The sequence below is a fragment of the Pagrus major genome, chromosome 6, assembly GCF_040436345.1.
Source record: "Pagrus major chromosome 6, Pma_NU_1.0".
Taxonomy (NCBI): domain Eukaryota; kingdom Metazoa; phylum Chordata; class Actinopteri; order Spariformes; family Sparidae; genus Pagrus; species Pagrus major.
Window position 1 is genome coordinate 5548921 of NC_133220.1, and position 20858 is coordinate 5569778.

The following is a 20858-nucleotide window of genomic DNA, read 5'->3' on the forward strand; positions in this document are numbered from 1 at the left end:
TGCCATATGTAGAAATTTAAAAACACTTAAAAAAAGACATCATCATCAAATGTCTTCCATGGTTTTGCAGAATCATCCAACATTGACGTCCGTGTCTGCCAATATGGTTTCATGTTTGACTGCACCTGACCTCACTGGAGCGATTTACATTCTGACCCTGAACGCCACATGAAAGCATATGGAGATGAGCCTGTACCTGTAGGTGGCAGTTCATACTCCACCTCCAGCAGAACTCGCTCTCCTACGTTCTTCAGTAAGCTGATTATCTCTTCATGCCGCAGTTTGGTCAGATTTATGCCGTTCACCGACTTGATGTAGTCGCCGACGTTAAGCTGGTCACTCCTGCACAGTCAAAGAGAAGGAAGCATGTAAAGGCCAGTGAAACAGTCAGATGTACTTTATTTTGAAAATATGACCTTCTGGTGTTGCACCCACCTGGCCGCCAGTCCTCCGGGCCGTAGGTTCGATACCCTCGGCTTCCCGTCCTTGTCCGTCCCTCCTGAGATGGTGAGGCCCAGCGTGCTGCCTTCTTTCTTCACCAGCTCCACCATGGTCACCCCCCGCAGAGCTTCTAACCAAAAACACAGACACACATAAAGACGAATACACACAGACACAAAACAGGGGAAGAGAAGGACATACAGTACCCAGACACACACACACACACACAATCACACACACACACAGTCGAACACACGAGATAGGGAGATAAGTGGTTAGTGGATGCCCTCCGTCCATTCTGATTCCCGGATTAAAAGGGAAGCCGTGATACAAAGGAAGATAAACCAAAAAGACGTTTGCTGTGTGTGTCCTTGAGTGTGACACTGATCCTCTGTCTGCTCAGGATGAACGAGTCAGCTGAAATGACTCCAATGTAAATGTGAAGATCAGATAAGATTAGCATCAACTAATGAGAATTAACAAAGCCTCCTTGTTTCATTGTGTGTGTCATTTCCAGTTGAAAAAGATCCTGACGGCGCTGAAAAGGCCTCGAAAGGTTAAAGGACGTCTTCAGTGACAGTCTGCAGAGGAAAGTCTGTCCGGGCGACGACTCTTCGGACTTTATAAAAAAGGCAGAACAATAACTATTTAGACTCAGTGTTATTGACTACATGTTACTGGTGTGTTTCACTGAGATTCTCAGGATCAGTTCTGACCTGTCAAAGCCCATAAATACATCTATTGTGCTTCAACATAAAGTCCATAAATAAAAGAGTGCATACGTCTTTACAGGCCTTATCTTAGACTGTGTGACACACAATCTCCCCATTAAAACCCTGTATGACTTTCCATTAAACACACAGTGTGTTTTAGTTTAGTTTAGTTTATTTGGGTCATTTTCCAACCTGTAAAAAACACAAATACACTGTGTAGATAGACAGTAAATTAACTTAATGCTTTCTAGCTTCAGAAAAACAAATCAATCAAACAAACAAGGTGTAGGCTGAAGCCTTATTACACAGACCCTTTTAACATTAATTATATTTTGTCAGCTCCCTTTAAATTATACAGAGCAATAAAGAAATAACAGCAACTAAGAATATACACATATTTAAATAAGTGTAGTTTCTGCCTCTAACAGAGCGCTGCAGTTTGTCGTCAGTCAGCATTTTTACACATCCGGTTCCCTCGTCTGAAAGTCTGTGATGATTTTGAATTGGTTTTCAGTTATATGCCTGAAATGAGGTCTGTGGTTACTACAGGTTAAATATATTTACATGTTTTTTTCTAAAAAATAAAATACATCATTAAAAGTCCAACAATTTAATTATAAAGCGAACCAGGGCGATGCTAACTTCCGGCGACGCCAGCCTACAATAATGCATCATCGCTCTTCCTTCTTCACTCTCTGACTCTCCCGGAAGTTTTAACAACAGGTGACCAAATGAAACACATTGTCGCCTTGAATAAAATGACAGATTTCTTTGGGTTTAAACATTGTTTTAGAAATATTACAGCAATATTGTAGGAATCCTTCAGGCAGCAGTGTGTCTCTGCGACCCTCTCGCTCTTCTTCTGTGAATACAAGTTGCAACTTGTCACTTTCGATAACGACACCACTCTATAGAGCATATAGGCCAGTATATAGTATACAATTGAGCATCTATAGTAGCCTATGGATCCAAGACAAAAGTGACAAAAAGGCTGGGACTGAGAGAAAAAGGAGCAATGTACTACAACTACTGATATTTCAGAGCCGCGGTCAAGGCCGTAGATCCTGCGCTGCACAAACCCCGGTCAGATAAAGGATCAATGCATCCGGCAGACTAGACTATAATATAAACACAGTTAACTGCCCCTGCACTCGCTCTGCATCTAGAGGATGAAGAGGGTGGATGGCGGGTTAACGAGGGTGATGTATAGTCATTTTGCTAACAAGGGGGGTAACAACAGGTTACGCACTGACACATTACAGTCAGAAATAATGTGTTTGAAAATATGCACGATGGAAATCTGTGACACTAAACACAATTTAAACTTTGCAACCTGAGGAATATTTCAGATAGATTGAGCCTGTGCAACACATTCCTTTTAAAACCATTATTAATGCAGTGTAATTTGGGCCGTGATGCTCTAAATCTTCTCACAGAAGCTGAGACTAGTCGACGTACTTTGAAGCGATCTGTAACTTGTGTAAAACTACAACCCTTCACCGAACCCGCTGAAGGAGACTCTCTGTGGACCGTGATGAAGATCAAGGACCAGTCTGACTTATTTCAACAGGACAGAAAACGAGTGTATGGTGCTATATTCCCCTAACACTTAATTAAACTACTTTAGAAACAAAAGCATTGCGATAAAGAATTAAAAAAATAAATTAGATGGAAGGTCTTTCCTAGCAACTATTAACTGCAGCTGTTCTCGGGCTGACTCGAGGCTCGATGAGGTAAACAACCCGATGGGTTGACTTGGGAGCGACGCCGCGGAGCTGCAGAGTTCAGTTCACCTTCATTGTGCTGCCGCTTTGAAGTTCATGACAAAAGTTCATGCAAAAAAGACGAGTTTCTCCATCGCGGTGTTCACAGTTATCTGACTCAGAAGTTAAAGGATTATAGTTTGGTTTGCTTCCTTGTCGAGAGGCAGATGAGAAGATTAATATCACTTGCATGAGTGTTAAGCATTAAGTATTAAGCTACTGCTAGCAGCTGGCTAACTCAGGACCAGTTGTAATTGGCTGGTGCTCAGCAAGCTTTCTGGCAGAAAGTGTTTTGCATGAAGAATGACAAAGTCAAAGTTGGACAGAGGTGGGAGCAGGCGTCAAACACAGGACTTTCGCCCAGGAGACCAGGGTTTGTGTCCTGTGTGAAACCAGACACCGACAAACTATTTTCAGTTTCAAGGCAACAAGTGCTAGCCAATCATCAGCATCGTACTACCAGCCAATCACAGCACCGTCACAGTGGGACCAGGCTGAACAGTCTTGGAAAAGTCTTTAGAGCTTTAGAGGTGCTGGTGGGCAGATTCTGTTAACGTCATTCAGAGCCAGGCTGGTCATTCAGTTAGCTGGCTGCTGCAGCCTCACAACAAGCTGTGAACTCATGTTGTCATCTTTGAAGATGATATGGCAAACTTGCAAATTGGCTTCACTTTCTTTTTAGCTCTGTTTCTGATCTCTACTGTCCTCTCTACCAACTCCCAAAGGGAATATCTGGCTCTTTAGCTGCTAAATGCTCCCATATTATCACCAGCTAGTTACTACCTGTGTCTGTCTGCAGTTTGGTGCAGAGCAGGTTGTGCACGGTGACTTTCCTGAGCTTTTTTTCTGAGGAAACGTCTGCAGCTGTATCTCCATTTGTCTGCATTTGTATTATTATCATTTACACACACACACACACACACACACACACACACACACACACACACACACACACACACACACACACACACACAATGTCAACAGGAACCATTGAGTGAGTAGAGCATATAGCTGCCCCTCAATCTGTCTCTATATCTTCCCTTCACACACACACGCGCACACACACACACACACACACACACACACACACACACACGCACAGGTGAGATGAAGCTTTTCGGTGATAGATGGCTAGATTAGGTAAATCCCTCAGGCAACACCGAGGATCAGTGAGGTGCTTCTTCACACCACAGTTACCTCTGGTGGGTATTACAACACACACACACACAGACACAGACACACACACACACACACACACACACACACACACATTATCTGCAGGAAGGCACTCATTCATTCATTAGCCCCTGTGCTGTTCATATTTGCATAAAAGCACTAAAGCTTTAACAAATAGTAGTCTGATGCAGTTGAACATCGTCTGAACTGAATCATCACAAAATGAGTTTTTTCCATCCACAGATGCGCAGCTGACCGTGTCGGGATTCATAAAGTTTTATCTAGCACTTCATTTTTTGATGCTCAGGGAATACAGAAAAGGCTAACACATGAAACTGTTTCTATTAAGCAGACAGGAAGCTGGGGACATTTATTTTACATCCATTGATCTTTACTGTCTCATCATCATGTGGCTGCGGGAGGTGAAAGAGACAAATACCTGTATACCTGTGAGCATTAAGCTGAGTCATGTAACTGCGCAATGGATGAAAACAGATTGATAAGAGAAGAGGGGAAACGTATAAAAGGAGCAGGAACAAAAATAGGAAATAAACAGACGATGGAAAACTCAATGGAGGGATTTGGCAAATGTGATAATAAGGAAGGACCAGAGAAAACCAGATACAGAAGGTGAGCTGAAACGAGTGATTTGAAAAATGTGATGAGAGAAAAGGTCAAAATAAAAGAATAAAGCAAAACAAATGTCTTATTTGATAAAGAAATCTTCATTCTGACATCTGACATTTTTAAGGATATACTGTCAGCTAACTTTTCCCATGTGTGCTTGATATAATTAGCATTAAAGGGTGATTTTTAATAAAAAATCAAAATATCTACTTAAAAAAAGAATGCATACCTCCACCAAGTCTATTCCCATATGAAACTCAATAGCCCCATATCATTTTTAATCTTAAGAAACATAACAGCTGAACCATGATTTAAGCTCACATCAAATTGTGCCCACTCAAAGATACCAGCCACCTAAATATACCTGCATTATTCCCTGATTACTGAAAATGTAAAAAAAAAAAAAAAAACACCTTCTCGCAATGCTAAGCAAAGTGGGAAAATATTACTTTGACAAAAAGTTAATGGGGTCTATTCATGGCGGAGACCCAACCGCCATCCAAATTTCATGGAAATCCCTTCAGTAGTTTTTGTGTAATCCTGCTGACAAACCAACAAAATCAACCAACCACATGAACTCCCTGGCAGAGGTGATAAAGCCAGTTTGGAATAATCACGCTCCCCTCATGTGACATAGTTCCTGTTTAAAGCGGTCATTTGCCAGAATTTTAGTTTAAAACATTCAAACAATGAACTGAAATTATCGAGCATGTGAAGAATAAAACTAAATCTAAAGAGTGGAGTTGTACTCTGAGACGAGGGAACCGGATGTGCAAACATACCAACTGATTTCTGGGTTTAAGGACTACAAACGGCACCAGTGTATTCACAGACAACCTGCAGCCTTGTTGTTCTCACACGATGTCTGGTGCCATCAGGTCACCCTGTCATCACGCACAGAGCACATCAGAATCAGAAAAGTGTTTGGACAGCGTGAAGCTGTTTTTTTTGTGAAGGCCTCGAGCTCATTAAACAAATCGCTATCGTCACTAAAGTCTGCATTACAAACAAAATACGACAGGAGATCACTTTAACCCTTCAGTGAGTCTAGATGACAGTTTGCAGTAGCTTTGTGAGCATTATAGAAAGTGATAAAGACAGATAGCGAAGGTAGAAGCTGTACATACCTGGTATACTGTGTCTTCTCGAGGCCATGGTGTGTTCTGGTCCCGAGATATCCTTTGTTTTTCCATAAGGCCCGTCATCTGAAAACAACAGACAGACACAATAAAGCTTTAGAGGGATCAATAAACCTCATATTTTCACTTTGAATTTAATATTTCAACAGCGACGAAACAACATCAAGTAGTACATTTACAGATCAAAGTCTGTTGAATGAAGACCTTCGAAGGAGCAGATGTCGAGATTATAATATTCACTTTTTAGTCTCAAGTCGTATAAAATGATCTTTTTCACCAAATACACAAAAACATCAACACTCAATGCTCACTTTTTGGAAACTTCCACAACCTGGACAGTTGTCAGAGCGTGTTGGACCGTCACCTTCTCCACCCAAAAACCCCTCAACGGTAAAAAATGTCATCCTCTGAACTCTTAAAAAAAAATGCATGCAGAAATGATTCCTCCCGGCGATCCTGCTGCAGCCACTCGTGTCTGGCACCAGTCACTTATCCCTGACTGCATTTCTTCTCCCTCCTCAACCCATGAATCACATCTCATCTCGCTGCAATGATTCTCCACAGTCCTCCACCCCCCCACACTCTGGAGGTGGTGATGAGCGTAGTAAATGTTATTAATCGTCAGTTTATTTGACTGCGAGCTGAGCTCCTCGGCTTTGCTCTCTGCGCTGTGTTTTGGCTGCGGACCATGAAAGAGACACAGAACACAAAACACCGTTCTCAAAACTTCAAAAATCCTTTTTAGAAATCAGTTCCTTTCGTGATTTGTGATTTGCCGTAGGCTGATTTGGTCAAGAGTAAAGGTATACTGGCTTTTTGTGGCGTCAGTTTTTCAAGATACTGCACCATTGGTCATTAAAAGTTAAAATATCCTGCCAGCTTCCAAAAGCTTTTTGTACTTCCATGTACTTTTCTTTCACAGATAACCACGTGCCACGTACGGATGGCGGCATCAGTCAACAACATTTTGATGAAGAGTGAACAAATACAGGTCGGAACGACATGAAACAAACACCCAGAAATCCTCAATGGAGCCCGTGAAGTTTCACACAGTGCAGTCTACCGGTCATGATTTCCTCTCGTCTGACACGTTAACACGAACGCATTTCGAGCCGACAAAGTGCGACAATGTGTTTGTTTGTTGAAAGCTGATCCAAGTCTGACAACGTGGAGATGAGCATGAAATTAGAGAGCCAAGTTTCCCTTTTTCACTGAGCAGATGCAGTCACAGTGGGACTCTCTGCCTGAAGAGCTGCAAAATGCTCTCTACATGCAATTTTCAGGGGCGTTTCGTCTCTGACAAGTGTAAAATTTGCAGGAATTGTACAAAAGATGCTCTGCAAATACTTGGAAAAACCTCGCTCACATATAATCTGCTTAGCACGATCGCAGGTGCAATTGCTTCCATTTTTTTGTACTTTCACAAGCTTGTAAGACGATTACATAGAAGGAAGATTTTCCGTGTACCTGCACAGTCAGCCTCTGTAACTATAGTTGGATGCATTGGTGAAAAAACAGGAAGGCCATTCAATAAAGAGTTGATGAAGTTGGTCTCCTCCCTGCTTGGACATTGAAACAGAGGCCATCTTTGTTATATGTCACAGGGGGGAACAGATGTCCTGTTTTATGGTCTCTGCCAGAGTCGTTCTGCCAGAGACGTGTGAGGATTTTAATATTTGATCGGTTATAAATTCAGATCTCCGAACTGCACAGGCTGGAGTCCTGCGAGAAGTCATCACTTTCAAACTGAAGATTAAATTAACATCCAATCAATCATCCGTCAACCAGCAAATCAGTTCATCCATCAATCAATCAAGGGCAATTTGGAGAGGCAGAGAGTCATTCTTATTAGCCATGCAAACAGTTTAGTAGCTTACTCTTTTAGAAACAAAACTAAATATTTTGTGCACATTAACTTCGTCAATAACAGAAGATCTTTGTGCACAACTGTAATGGTTGTGAATCACCTGAAAGAAAATGCTATCCAGTAGCAGGACTGTAGCTCCATTACAAATTTCAATTTAGCGAACAGGTGCTGCAATGAAATATAGTTACTTTCTCTGCCTACACGATTGCACACAATAAACCAGCCTGACAATAAACCAGCCTAGTTAACACTTCTGGAAATGCCAAGACTGTGTTTCAACATTTGTAAGGGTGACACTACTGGGTATTTTTAAGGGGATATCGTGACAATTTCTAGCTGTGTGTGTTTGTGGCGACAAAAACAGGAATTTTAAAGCCAACACTTGATCTTTCTCAAACTCAAACCAAGTAGTTTTCGGGCCATAACCTAACTAGACCACAAGCAAAGTGTGTTGCGAACATTTATTCTGGTGACTGGCATGATGTAAAACTTGAATCTTGAACAGATTTCGGGTGAAGAATCACTTTATTTTCTGAACAAGTTCAACATTTTAGTTATTAAAGGAGTTGTGAGCACTTTCTGATTGTATTGTACATATTTTACAGTCTCATCTATGATATATGTCGGATATTAAGTGTTTTGCTGCCACCCGCTCTCTTTAACTCGGTTTGACAGCAGCAGCGGCGCTGAGGCTGTTGTTGTTGTGGCTCTGAGGGAAGAGGATGTGTCCTACTTAACAACCTCTGCTCCATCAGAGGGGTGGGAGAACTTTAACGATTTATAAACCAATTCTCAAACTACCCCAGAAGTGTCATTAAGTTGCATTATAATCGGGAACAATTACGCCACGGCTTAAACATAAATGTCTCTGCTAAACTTGCAGAATAAATAGGGTTTTTTAAACTGTTTTTCAGCACCTAAAGCAGCATTTTTAAAGCAGCTTACTACCATCAACAGAGTGGAGAAGTCAGAAAGGATTTTCAAAATGCAGAGTGTCCTGCAAAATCTCCGACATTGTGGTTTTAATTCTCCTTTAAATTACAGTCACTTTGTTCCTTCAGCCTGCCTTCAAGTCTCAGTTTCACTTTATCAAAAGCACCGCAATAGTTTCATTTGTTTTATTCTAGTTTTGACTCAATCTCCTGTGTGTGAAAAGTATTTCATGATTCTGTCACTGAGCTTAATTTTTCTATAATTAAAAAAACAAACGGTGGCTCAGTGGTCAATAATGTCACCTTGCAGCTTTTTTTCACAATCTAAATTGTGGGTGCAAACTCATTCAGTCACTGTGAAAAAATGCAGGTTGAGTGAATGTGTTGTATGTTAGATGTACAGGATGTCATCTCGCCATCTGCTCGGGTGCAGACACTTGCTCTCGCTTCTGCTCGCCTTTTTCTCGCCTTTCTATTCTTTTTTTCCACGAGAGATTACAAGCAGCGACTCCTGGATATTTAGAAACCATTGGGACTACAATTAATTGAAGATAAAGTCGGCTGCTGCCTTATTTCAACTCTTCAGTACTTTCTGAACGTGGCCTACGAGGTAGCACAAGCCTGTTAGCAGTCTGGTTTGGTGTAGCCACAAAAAACACTTAGTGAGGGCTGGGAAAAGATCATGTTTCGGGTTGAGATGAGATGTCCCGAGATCTCATTAAAAACACCCGGTGATGTCGCCACAAACACACCTGCAAATCTTCTCCAGGTCTCCTTAAAAATATCCACTGATGTCATGCTTATAAACGTCAAAACGCCACGGTCCATCTTCAAAAATAGCCACTGGTTTCTCTCTTACAAATGTTGAAACATAGTCTTGAACGGTGGTCACTGGCTTGACAGACCCACATCCACCTCCTGATTTCAAAGTCAGGTCATAAAGATGTAATATTTTCCTTCGTCAGGCCTCTGAAGTTCTTCCTTACTTGAAGACAGTGAAGTTACATGAAATAACCAAACAAACGTCACTTTGTAAAGTATTTCCGTACAACAAGTAGCTCCCCACCTTCCAACAGCCCCAATTTTTAAAGTGTTTCCCCCTGTGATAATTTCCATACGTGACACATTTCCCTGCCATCTAACACCTTTTGAAATATGCAGCACTTTCCCCACTGGTAATGCTTAGAAATCAGTTCTCTTCCCAGCAGTGACAGCGGAAAAGGAGGCCATTGTTGTTGTGCTCCGGAGTTTAGCGATCTTCACAGAGGTGTAATAAGTTTAATAATTCATAACTTGTGGATTCAATTTCGCTTTAAATCGCTTTCATAAGTTATCTGGCTGGCTGCTTTCCCCCGCTGTGGGGCTGTCACAGGCATAATGGACCCCAGAGGGCTGCTCATCAACACACACACACACACACACACATACACACACACACACACATAAACAGAAACACATGCATAAAAACAAACACGCACAGCCTCTGGCAGCTGTGAGTGATGCATACCCAAAAAGGATTTAGGCCAAATGTATACCTGCGTGAGCACAGGCACACAAAACACACATGAATACGTGATACAAGCCCTGCGTGCACTGTTATATAAACAGTAACACACACAACACAACACACAGTGCGACATAAAGAAGACTTTCGGCCGTCTCTGTCTCTGTGACTGGATGTAAGACAAACTGTTTTAGTCACAACTCTTCCCTCCCAGCGATATGAATCCTCAGCTCAGTCCTCCGAACACACACACATGTCCCGTGCCAGAGGTTTTTTGGCGTCCGAGGTATCAGCACACCGCAAACAATATCTGTCACAACAGGCATTTGGAAGCACAGCACACGATCTGGAAGCACCAATAGTCCTTTTGAATGGACGCACACGTCAGCTTCGCTCCGACACATTTTTCTTTTTTAAGGCCTCTTCTTTCCGCAGCCTCTTCTCCAACTCTGCCTGATAAATTAGCGTCTCCCGGTGAATAATTTGAATGTGATTAGGCTAATGACTGCTGGCGCTGTCAGCTTACTGAACAGGTTGAGTTATAGACGAGGCATCAGGCCAGATTTTCCACCTGCAGCAGAGGCAGGGGCATGATGCTTACAGCAAGAGCATCTCTTCATGCAGAGACTGTAATGACTTGAACATGTGAGAGGTGGGATGACAGACGAAAAGGATGGCTGTCATCAGCACATTATATATATAAAAAAATCAAGGTTCAGGTTCATTAGCAAGAATCTAACAGCAGTTACTGACTGTGATGTCTTTTAAATGCCTGCTGTTCAGCACTATACATGTTTTATTTTGAAAAATCCTGTTGAGTTTTATTGTAAGCAAACAAAAAGTTATATTTACATTCAGTGTTGCTCATTAAAATGCATCATGTGTATCCTTGAGTTCTCACAAAAGTGTCGAGGGCACTTCCTTCCTCATAAAACATTTACAAGACCGATTCTTGCAAGTATTATAAACCCAGAATGGTTTACATGGATGATTACTCTCGTGCATTCTTCTTCTTCTTCTTCCCTGGCTTTGCTGCGGCGTATCACGCTACCTGCTGAACACTGCTGTGTTTATATGTTTGTGCACGCAGGAACAGACGACAGACAACTGTGGCAAACCCGGAAAACCGACTGAGAAATTGTAGGAACCAACCACCTCACACATCGTGACAAAAGCAACACACAGACTGTAGGAAATGTCTCTAAGTTGTATCTATAGTGACAGAATTTTCCAGCCAGTTCCTTCCTTTGGCTGCCGGATAGCTAACAACGCTAACAGCACTGCCAGAGGGATGGTGATCTCGCTATAAAGCAGATTCATCTTGGTTATATTTTGGTGAGGCTATAGCACCATCTAAATCCATCGTCTGTGCCGCACAGCGCTTCCTGATTTTTAAATTTCCCTTTGCTTTTAAAATAATGGTTACATTTTCTGAAAACCAGAAAATCTGTCAGTATTACTCTGCCCACACTGACTATCAGAGGCTATTTCAGATAATATACCCAAAATGCAGCCATTAAAAAGCCAATAATATACTGTGTGATTCCAAATGGTTGCACTTGAAAAGCTTAAGGCTCACTCACTGCTGCACGAACGGGCAAATCAAAGCGCCCCAAAAAGACACATTGATTTCTGTACCATCCCAAAGTTAAACGACCTTTCCCCTGAAAATAAATGAATAAAATGACGAGTGAGAGAAGAAACAGAAGCAGAAAGTAGCTGCCATTGAGACAAATGTTGCAATAACTGCAGTAAATATTTGCATCGACTTGATTTAATTTCTGTTTGTCTCCGTCTTTTTTTTTTTTAAATGAATTGGTTCATCTAAGATTCATTTAAGGTTAGGCACATAGTTAAGATCGCTACTTCCATCTTACATCCATAATTCCTCTCTGTAAAAGGAGCCAAAGTTAGTTTACAGAACAGAATTTATCTCCGCACATATGCAGCAGCTGAAGCACAAACTACAGGTGCAGTGTCTCCTGCTTGTTTTACAGGGTTGTAGGTGAAAAAAAAAAAACACCGGTCAGATTTAAAACATCAAGCTTTATACAAAAACACCTGCGAGGCTTGTGTGTGTGTGTGTGTGTAGCTGTGTGTTCGAGCGTATCTCTGTCTATGTATGTGCATGCATGCGTGAAGCGAATGCTAACAGACACCGCTCTGTAGCATCTCGGAGGATTCCCTCAAGCTTTCACCGAACCCTCACACACACAAAACATTACGTATACAGTAATAACACGCGCAATGTCTTTGTCTTCGGTGGAGGCTGCTGATGATGAGGCTGAGCTGCCGACACCTGAGACTGAAAGAGATGCGATTGAAGCTCCCTCGCTGCCTCTTCATGATCCTGGAGCAGTTTTTAGGGTCCACTTCACCAAAACAGCACAACAAAATGTTTCTGTAGGTTTAATGTGTTCTGGTGGGGAACCTCTCTGAGTGCTTCACACTGTGGGAGAACAATCTGCGAGGCCCCACAGGATAAGAGGAGACCAGGCCCGATGATGTATGGATGAGGGCGTCGTGACCTCTTGATCTATGAGTTTATATCTCTCATGGTCTTAGCAGTTGGAAGCAGCTGTAGATATGCTTGCAAAACGGATCTCTGACAAACCGAGGCTGTCGTTTATGTAAACTCGTAGGATGGTTGGCATTACACTGCACACAGATGTGTTGTTATGTTGGTCCTCCTTGATTGAGTTTGTATAAACTACTTCAACTTAAGTCGTCAGTGTGTCGAGTTTTCTTCATCACTCCTGAATGGTCAAGCGAGGCCGAAATCCCACAACACACACTGTGATGTTACATGAAAGACCGGGAATACCTGACTTGTTGATCCAATTTCCTCAAGTTTTAACCTAAATGTCTTGGTGACTTCAGATCTGACTCACATACAGTAGCAGTGATCATGTTCACACTAATCAAGGTGTGAATTGGTGTGAAACCACCTGGGAGTATTTTGTCAGGACAGCAAATTAGAAAGCTAATAGAGAAGTACCAGAGGTTTTCCTTGGTTATTTTTCACACCCAGCAACACATTGAGGCGACACTGAGCTCAGCTGACTGCAGAGCAAAGAACAAACGAACCCTCTTCAAAAGCATGGCGCCCAAATAAACAGGAATACGTTGTGAAAAGAGGCCACCTGTGGCAGACGTGAGAGTAACAGCAACACCACCATCACCACCTGTGTGCTGCTGAAACATACAGAATAATATTACATCACAGATGGTTTGGCAGATTATCATCTCAAGAGAACACTTAAACCTCGGTGTGCTCACAACAGATGACCTGAATCTTTTGCTATAGCACCTAAATATATACGTGAACAGGTTTCCTACTGGATTTTTCTGTGATATATGCAAATATGCTTTGTTTGCTTGCCTAATGAGAGTTACATGAGAAGACTGACATGAATATAACTCTTGTAAATTCACTATCAATGTAGCTCCATGATGTTTACCCAACAACCAACAACCAAAGGTAATTCAGCTAGCCTATCTCCAACAACGGTACAACTCCCATGCTATTCTGTCATTTTTGCAAATCGAACACGTGTAGAATTAGAAAACATTCGGCTTTAACCTTCAAGTTATTGCTGGAGAGACCAATAGGCTAGATTTTGTATCCGACCCCCAAAATATTTTGGTCTTCAGGCTCCCTCCAAGGACACGGAGCGTTGTCACCGCTAACCACATACCTTCACATCTTATTCACAAACATGATCATAATGAACGCACACAAAGAACATGTCTGCAGTCACTGCTGTCAAGCTAGCAGGTTCGTATTGGGAAAAGTTAGCTGCACTCTCTCTGCCATTCTTGCTAACTTCAGTATTATATTTGCCTAGCCTTGTCAAAGACTGTGGGTCATGTGCAATGAGTGTAACAAAAAATTATCCTAAAATACATTAGCTACCCGAGCGATAAAGCTAAATACTGACCATCAGCGGTCTTTTTTCAGAAGGTTTTGTATACTTTTATATCTCAAAATAAATGAGATTTTCCAATGTACTCATGAGTTACTTGCGAGCTAACAAAGACAAAAAACACTTTTTTGAACTGTCTCAAGATGTATTCCTTTTAAGCTAACGGTGTCTGATTCTGAATTTAGTTCTCATGCTAAGCTACTGCAGGCTAACTATCTGGGCCTAATTATTTTTTAAACGGAGATAGAATAATTACTGATATCCTCATATAACTCCTGACGAGCTGCCTATATTCCACAAAAGTTGAAGCATCCCTTTGTCAATAAAATATTTTAATATGGTTCCTCTTCACGTCCTCTGGAGCTACCACCGACTCTATTAACACACACACTGCGTAAACACTGACGTGCATACGCATCAAGTGATCATACATTTTGCCTCAAGGTCAACCAGAAAATCTACGAGACAGGCAACGGACCAGACAGCCAGACAGAGAGAGAGAGAGAGACGGCGCTCCGGGCGGTCTACAGCTGTACACACAAACACACACACACAAGTTCACACATAAACTAAACACAGAAGACACACAGGAGCACGCTCTGACAGACACTCAGGGCAACATCACATAATTACACAAATACATTCAAACACACAATCTCTGTTCCTCTTTATCCGTCAGTCTCTTTCACAAACACACAAACACACACACTTTGCCAGAGGGCACCGCTGTGCTCGTTGCAGCCTTCGTGAACTTCCATTATCTATCAGGACTGTGTGAGTTCTTCGTTTACATACACAAAAAGATGTGCATATTATAGACAAACACAACGCACACACAGCCGATTTATACATGTTGCCTGCATCCACACACTGACGCAGCTTGTGGTGCATCTTATATTCACAGCACATAAAATAATCACCGACAGGCATTTTATCAGAAGCAACACACAACTCAACCACGGGCGTACACACACACGAACACACACATTAAATACAGAACGCTGAAGTGATTTCTCCTTATGTGACAGGGATGTGGATGTGTGGGCGGACCTGCATTATGATCAAAGTTTTACCTCATTATTTCAGGATGTCACACACACACACACACACACGCACACACACACACAGCTCAAACATAGTGAGGCTAAGGCAGTGCCACTCTAGATTAGCGTGTGTGTGTGTTTGGGAACATGAAATTGGACAAGCTGTGTGTGTTGACCACAGTGGAGTCACTGTAGCCACTAGACTCTTCAAAATGAGGCCACTCAAAATTGAGTTCACGGCTGAGCTCCTCTACCTTAGATTGACCCGGAAACATACTATAACAACAACAACAACAACAACAACAAAAAAGCCTGTAATGTTGTCAGGGCCCATCGAGTATGGGTCGGGTTTGGACCATTTGGGTTTCAAATCTTCTATGTAATGGAGGTAATCTACAAAAAAAGTGAAGAGAGGTAGATTTAAAGTACAAAACAGGGATTTTAATTGGCATCTAAGAGCCTGTTGGTTTTTGTAAGCGATTTCTGAGCCATCTTCACGCTCCTATAAACACAGTTTTGGTGCCAAAACATTCACACAACATAAACATATGTAAGAACAGCACATTTATACTTGACTGAATATGACCTTTTGAATCTGCTACTAGCTACCGACGTTGATGAGTGTCAGCCCAGTCGCCAGGATATAATGTTATCACAGATACGTCCAATGTTGACATTTGAACCAGATGTGGGATATTATATATTAGCAGACTTTCACATCAGGAGGTGGAGGAGTCTGAAGTGGCGTTATTACAAGCTACAACGCCGCCAAACAGGCGACAGCAGTTTGAGTCTGTGAGGATTTTTTCAGTCGTTTTATTGGCATCAAAAACCAGGTGTTTTTCATGGAGAGGCAGACCATCTCCAGATGTTTCTGTGGCGACCAAAACAGGTATTTTAAGCCAAACTAAATTTAGCTGTGAACTTAGCTAACGTTTACTCTAGTGATTGGGTTGTGATTAAGTCTGTAAACAGAGTGGATCCACAGGTTCTGCTCAGGGTCAGACTATTGACTATTGGCGATCTATTGAGCTGTTGGGGGGAAAAAGTATCCTGCATCTGAAAACAAAAAAGTGTCAGTCTGTTGGAACAGGCTTGCTGATAACTGACTTAACCCGTTTGTAAATGTGAGAGAAAAGATTTGTGATATGTCGATGCAGGCTCTCAGTCATCCAGATCATGGTGCTGTATCGTAGGCAACTGGACTTGTTTCAGTTTCTTGAAGACGTCAGACTGAGGGTGGCCTACGACATTACTCATCACCCACCTACAATGCTGTACTGAGTTCCCTCCCCAGACAGCTTAACAACCCTTCACAACCTGGGCTCACCTAGCCCTAGCAACCCACATGAAGGCCGGTTAAGTCAACAACCCACAAGTGGCCCTGACGACTCTGTAAGGACACTCCCACACAGAGTTTAAAAGCCTGCAACTCCCCTCCAGTTAGTCAGAACTGAAGAAGCCTCTTGGATGAGAGAAGTCCAGTTGTCTACGATACAGCACTTAGAGGAAAGGCTTGGGATAGTTTTCTAAAAAGACCCGGAGTCCTTTCAACATACTCCTCAGATGCTTATGATTTAGATTCAGGTCAAGATGTTAAGTCAGTGCAATATGTTTGTTTCTTTAAGATATGTTCAGTATTTCAGTTTCTGTATGTACAGTATATAATGTTTATTATGCTGCTGCTATCAATCAGCAATAAAACTGCTGTTACAATTGAGAATTCAATGTCTTTTTTCATTTGTAAGGGTGTTAAAGCTCTTATGATTGAAAACAAGCTATTACTACTACTTAAATCAATAAAATGGCTGTTAAAAACAACAACTAAGAATGACTGTGACCGTGAATGAGTTTTTCAGTTTGGCACACAGAAGGATTTGATTAAAAGACTCAAATTGCAGAAGCTTCATTATTATTTGTGATTTCTATTTCTGAGTTCAGGAACCCATGAGTGCATTTTAAGCTATCTTGGAAGAAAATACAGAGAAAGAGGGAAACATTGCTGCTTTTTGAACGCAGGATATTAAAACATTTTGAAGCGAGGACACAAAAGGATTTAAAAAACTGCACTTATAAACTAAGCGCACCTTTTCAGTTTGTCCCCCGGGTTTCATCTGCAGCAACAAAACACTGATGCATTTTTATCACTACAGCAGCACACATCCCCTTCTGTCTGGGCAGGGATATGAAAGTGTGATTCATCTGTGGGCAAATCATGACTTGGACAAGATTTAATATGACCCAGATGATATAAAAATGTGTCTTATTGTGAGCGGAGACAACACTTAATGAAAACCTCAGAACGGTAATGTGTTTGCAAGGCTGCAACAAATGAATGTCCAGAAGGTACCAGCGCTCCACATAATAGTGAATATTAGCATAATAATGCTGCCCCATTATGATATTTTGTTGTCTGAGTTAATATGAATCATAGTCTTGAATGAGCTGAGACTACAGGAGTGCGCTGTATTTGTCCTGGGCAGCTGCCAGGTACTGACGTCTGTATTAAAAGTGAAGCTGCTGCTGAAAATAAAGAGCAGCAATACTCAGCGAGGCTTATCAGGGCACATGAAGAGAGAAACACAAGATGCCACTGAAAGGAGTTTGAATTGAATGAAGCAACGCACTCAGCCTATTTCATTTTCTTGAATAAGGCATTTAAGCCGACGCTCACATTATAATCAACCGACTATTCAGCGAACCACCAGGTAGGCGTCACAATACAACTGAGCGAGCGTTGCTGCTGAAGTGTTTCAGATAAAAACAGAAAGCACCTGTTCATTCAACAGCTACAATACAGACGGCCCGGCAGAACAATCGCTGTGAAAAAAACCCTCTGATTTTAAAAAACGAGCATTATCTTCTCAAGAAAGGTGTCGATTTATACTTTATATTATCAATCAGCAGCTTCAGGAAACTTTCCCGTGGCATTGTAGCGCTTTATGCAACAATAACTCAGTTTAACTGGATGGAAATATAAACCCTTTTCACAATGATGTAACATAAATTGTCAACTCACAGTCTCTATAAAGCTTCCATTATTTCTTGTGCATCGATTGGATGCCGTAGAGAGAGATCACACTGGCTCTTAATTTGGAAGCTTAAAACAACTTATACTCATGTTTTCCTGACAAGGATCCTAGTGTGGTCGTACAGAAACTGTGTTGACTGAAGTTATTGCACTGTAATAACTCCACTAGTCACCTTCGTCCGACGTTGACATTTGTACAAAACGCTGCATGTCACCCTCACATTATGTGCTTATCAGCCACCTGTCGCACCCGCAGGTGGAGGAGGACGGTGGTGGCATCATTACAAGCCACCAAGGACGCCAAACAGGAAACCAGCAGTTCGTGTCACACATCTGGATATTTTTTAAGGATTACCTAGAGACGTTTCCATTTGTTTTAGTGCCGTCACCACAGGGTGAGACCTGCAGACATTTCCGTTTTTCACCAGAGGTTGAACCATCTCCATCCGTGAGCATTACAGCCAACACAGTTATTTTAAGCCAAGCCATTATGCTTTATTGGCTTTTGCGTGTAAATCTAACCCGAGCAGAGAAAAAGAAAATTCAGCCTAAACGGGAAGTTGCAGCATTAAGAAATGTGTTTTTAACTTGTGTGGTTTGGCAGAAAAGCATTTGGCTGACATTTATTCCGGCAGTTGGGTTGTTATTCTCAAGTGACTCTGATATCAGATACTGCATTTCACTTCTCGCAATCTTTGTCTATAACCTGAACCATGAGCTTTTAGTCGCCTATACTTACCAAAATAGAGTTTTGAAACTGAGGGAAGGGTGGAGTCATCTCTGCAGCAGGAGTTGAAGCACAAGTCTGGTTATATTCTATATTTTCATTCCTGTTAACAAAGCCCACAAACAGATCGAACCAACAATGAACTGATCCTATCATCAAGTATAATACATCCATCCTTATTCTCTTGTGCCCATTGTTGTCTAAACACGAACAGAAGCGCTTCAGTGAGTCACGCTGTTGTTGTCGTACTGAATGGCATGTTCCTTCATCATGAGCATAAACACTGTAGATCATTTTGACTCAATCTCACATCCACCAAAAAACACTATCGACTCATTTTTGAGGAAGAACTAGAGAGCTCTGCTGTCTGAGGAAATGACTTCTATAAAACCAATAGGTGAACATTTGTGAGTCATTTAAAAGGGTTTACGTTTTGAGTAGGAACAAATGTATTTGGAGATTGAAGCCACAGACTCTGTGGGGAAGATTTAACATTTTGAGAGACACAGTGTTGGTTCTGGTCTTTTCATGGGATAGATTTAAGATTTTCAACTCAGAAATGGCCTTTTAGTTGTTCACCAGTTTGTATCTGCCTTTCAAACAACATGTTTACTGTTGATATACATTTTTTTTACATACGATGCACGTTTTCCTTAATTTCTCAATTTCTTCAACCAACTCTGTAACCATGCCGGATCAGAAAAGGCTCGCTGGAATCATAAAACAAAATACCTACCTTGTCTTTTCATTTATGAACACATGTTGGTCACACACAGTGCACAGCAAAAGGTACTGCTAGTGTATTTGTGTTTGTGTATTTGTCCGTCTTTGTGTGTGTGTGATGGAGAGAGAGCATATATTTTAGGGCAGGTTTTATAGCTAAGAGCTCTCTCCATCATTACACTTGAAAGACTATGTAATAGAGGTGTGTTTGTGATTCAGAGAGAGAGAGAGAGAAAGTGTGTGTGTGTGTGTGTGTGTGTGACGTATACGGACACACACATACGAACGAAGACGCACAAACACAGAAGCTCTGAGTTACTAAATGCCAGGCTGTCTGATTGCGGTTATTATGATGCTGAAGGCGATGAAGATGTGTAATTAGCTATTGTCCGCGACAACGCTGGCACAGTGCGACTGTAGTTAACACACACACAGCCTCGCTCACACACACACACACACACAAACTGAATATCCCCCCTTCACACCCGCTGAGCAAATAAACCGCAGACCGGCAAAAAAAACACATGAAAAACTAAATACAGGATTTGCACAGTTTTCATACAGAACACACACACACACACACACACACACACACACACACACACACACACACACACACACAAACTCTGTCACCCCTTGCACATTTTTTAAACATCCTCTTAGCCGTCAACATACACACACACACAGAGCTATCTCTCACCCACACATATAGAGCGGCTATGGAAGGAACTCGCAGTAATTAGGACGGTTAATGGCTTCTCTGTTGTGGTTAATTGCAGCCTGTATGGATAGGTGGGCAACGGGGTGAGAGGGGGGAGTTGAAGAGGGGTGTCACCGCCGCTTTAGCTCTAATGATCTCATCTTTTTTCTTTTTTTCTCCCTCTATGAATCCACTCTCTTTCTTTTTTTTCCACTCAGAGCGCTAAAACTTTATCTGTGTAAAACTTCCTGAAACTGGTGGCACACAGAGCTCGCTCGCTGGAGGACGATCCGTCTGAGGATGGACACGAAACTAGTGTTTGTTAAAGACTGATTCTAGCTTCTTAAAATCTATTACATATTCTGTTAAGACTGCATTTCCCATAAACGTGCCAATGAGGAATATTATATACTAACATCCTTCCACCTCTGTCTTTGCTACTGACAGATTACAGCCATGTGGATTTGTGCGTTAGTGCAGTCGACAGTCTCTGCAGATCTGTGGCACTGAATGAACTGTACGAGCTGCATTTAAGTTCATTTCAAG

The 20858-nt window shown here is 41.8% G+C and overlaps 1 protein-coding gene across 2 annotated transcripts in view; it reads right to left on the minus strand.

Moving 5' to 3' along the window:
- The window catches only part of LOC140997667 (glutamate receptor-interacting protein 2-like), a 273676-nt gene that overhangs the window by 39828 nt on the left and 212990 nt on the right, over nucleotides 1–20858 (minus strand). For both annotated transcript variants that reach the window (XM_073467633.1, XM_073467634.1), the window contains exons 2-4: nucleotides 5848–5925; nucleotides 436–571; nucleotides 197–342 (exon numbers count right to left, since the gene is read on the minus strand). In XM_073467633.1, coding sequence (XP_073323734.1) covers nucleotides 197–342; nucleotides 436–571; nucleotides 5848–5925 — 360 coding nt within the window. The remainder of the gene's footprint in view (nucleotides 1–196; nucleotides 343–435; nucleotides 572–5847; nucleotides 5926–20858) is intronic.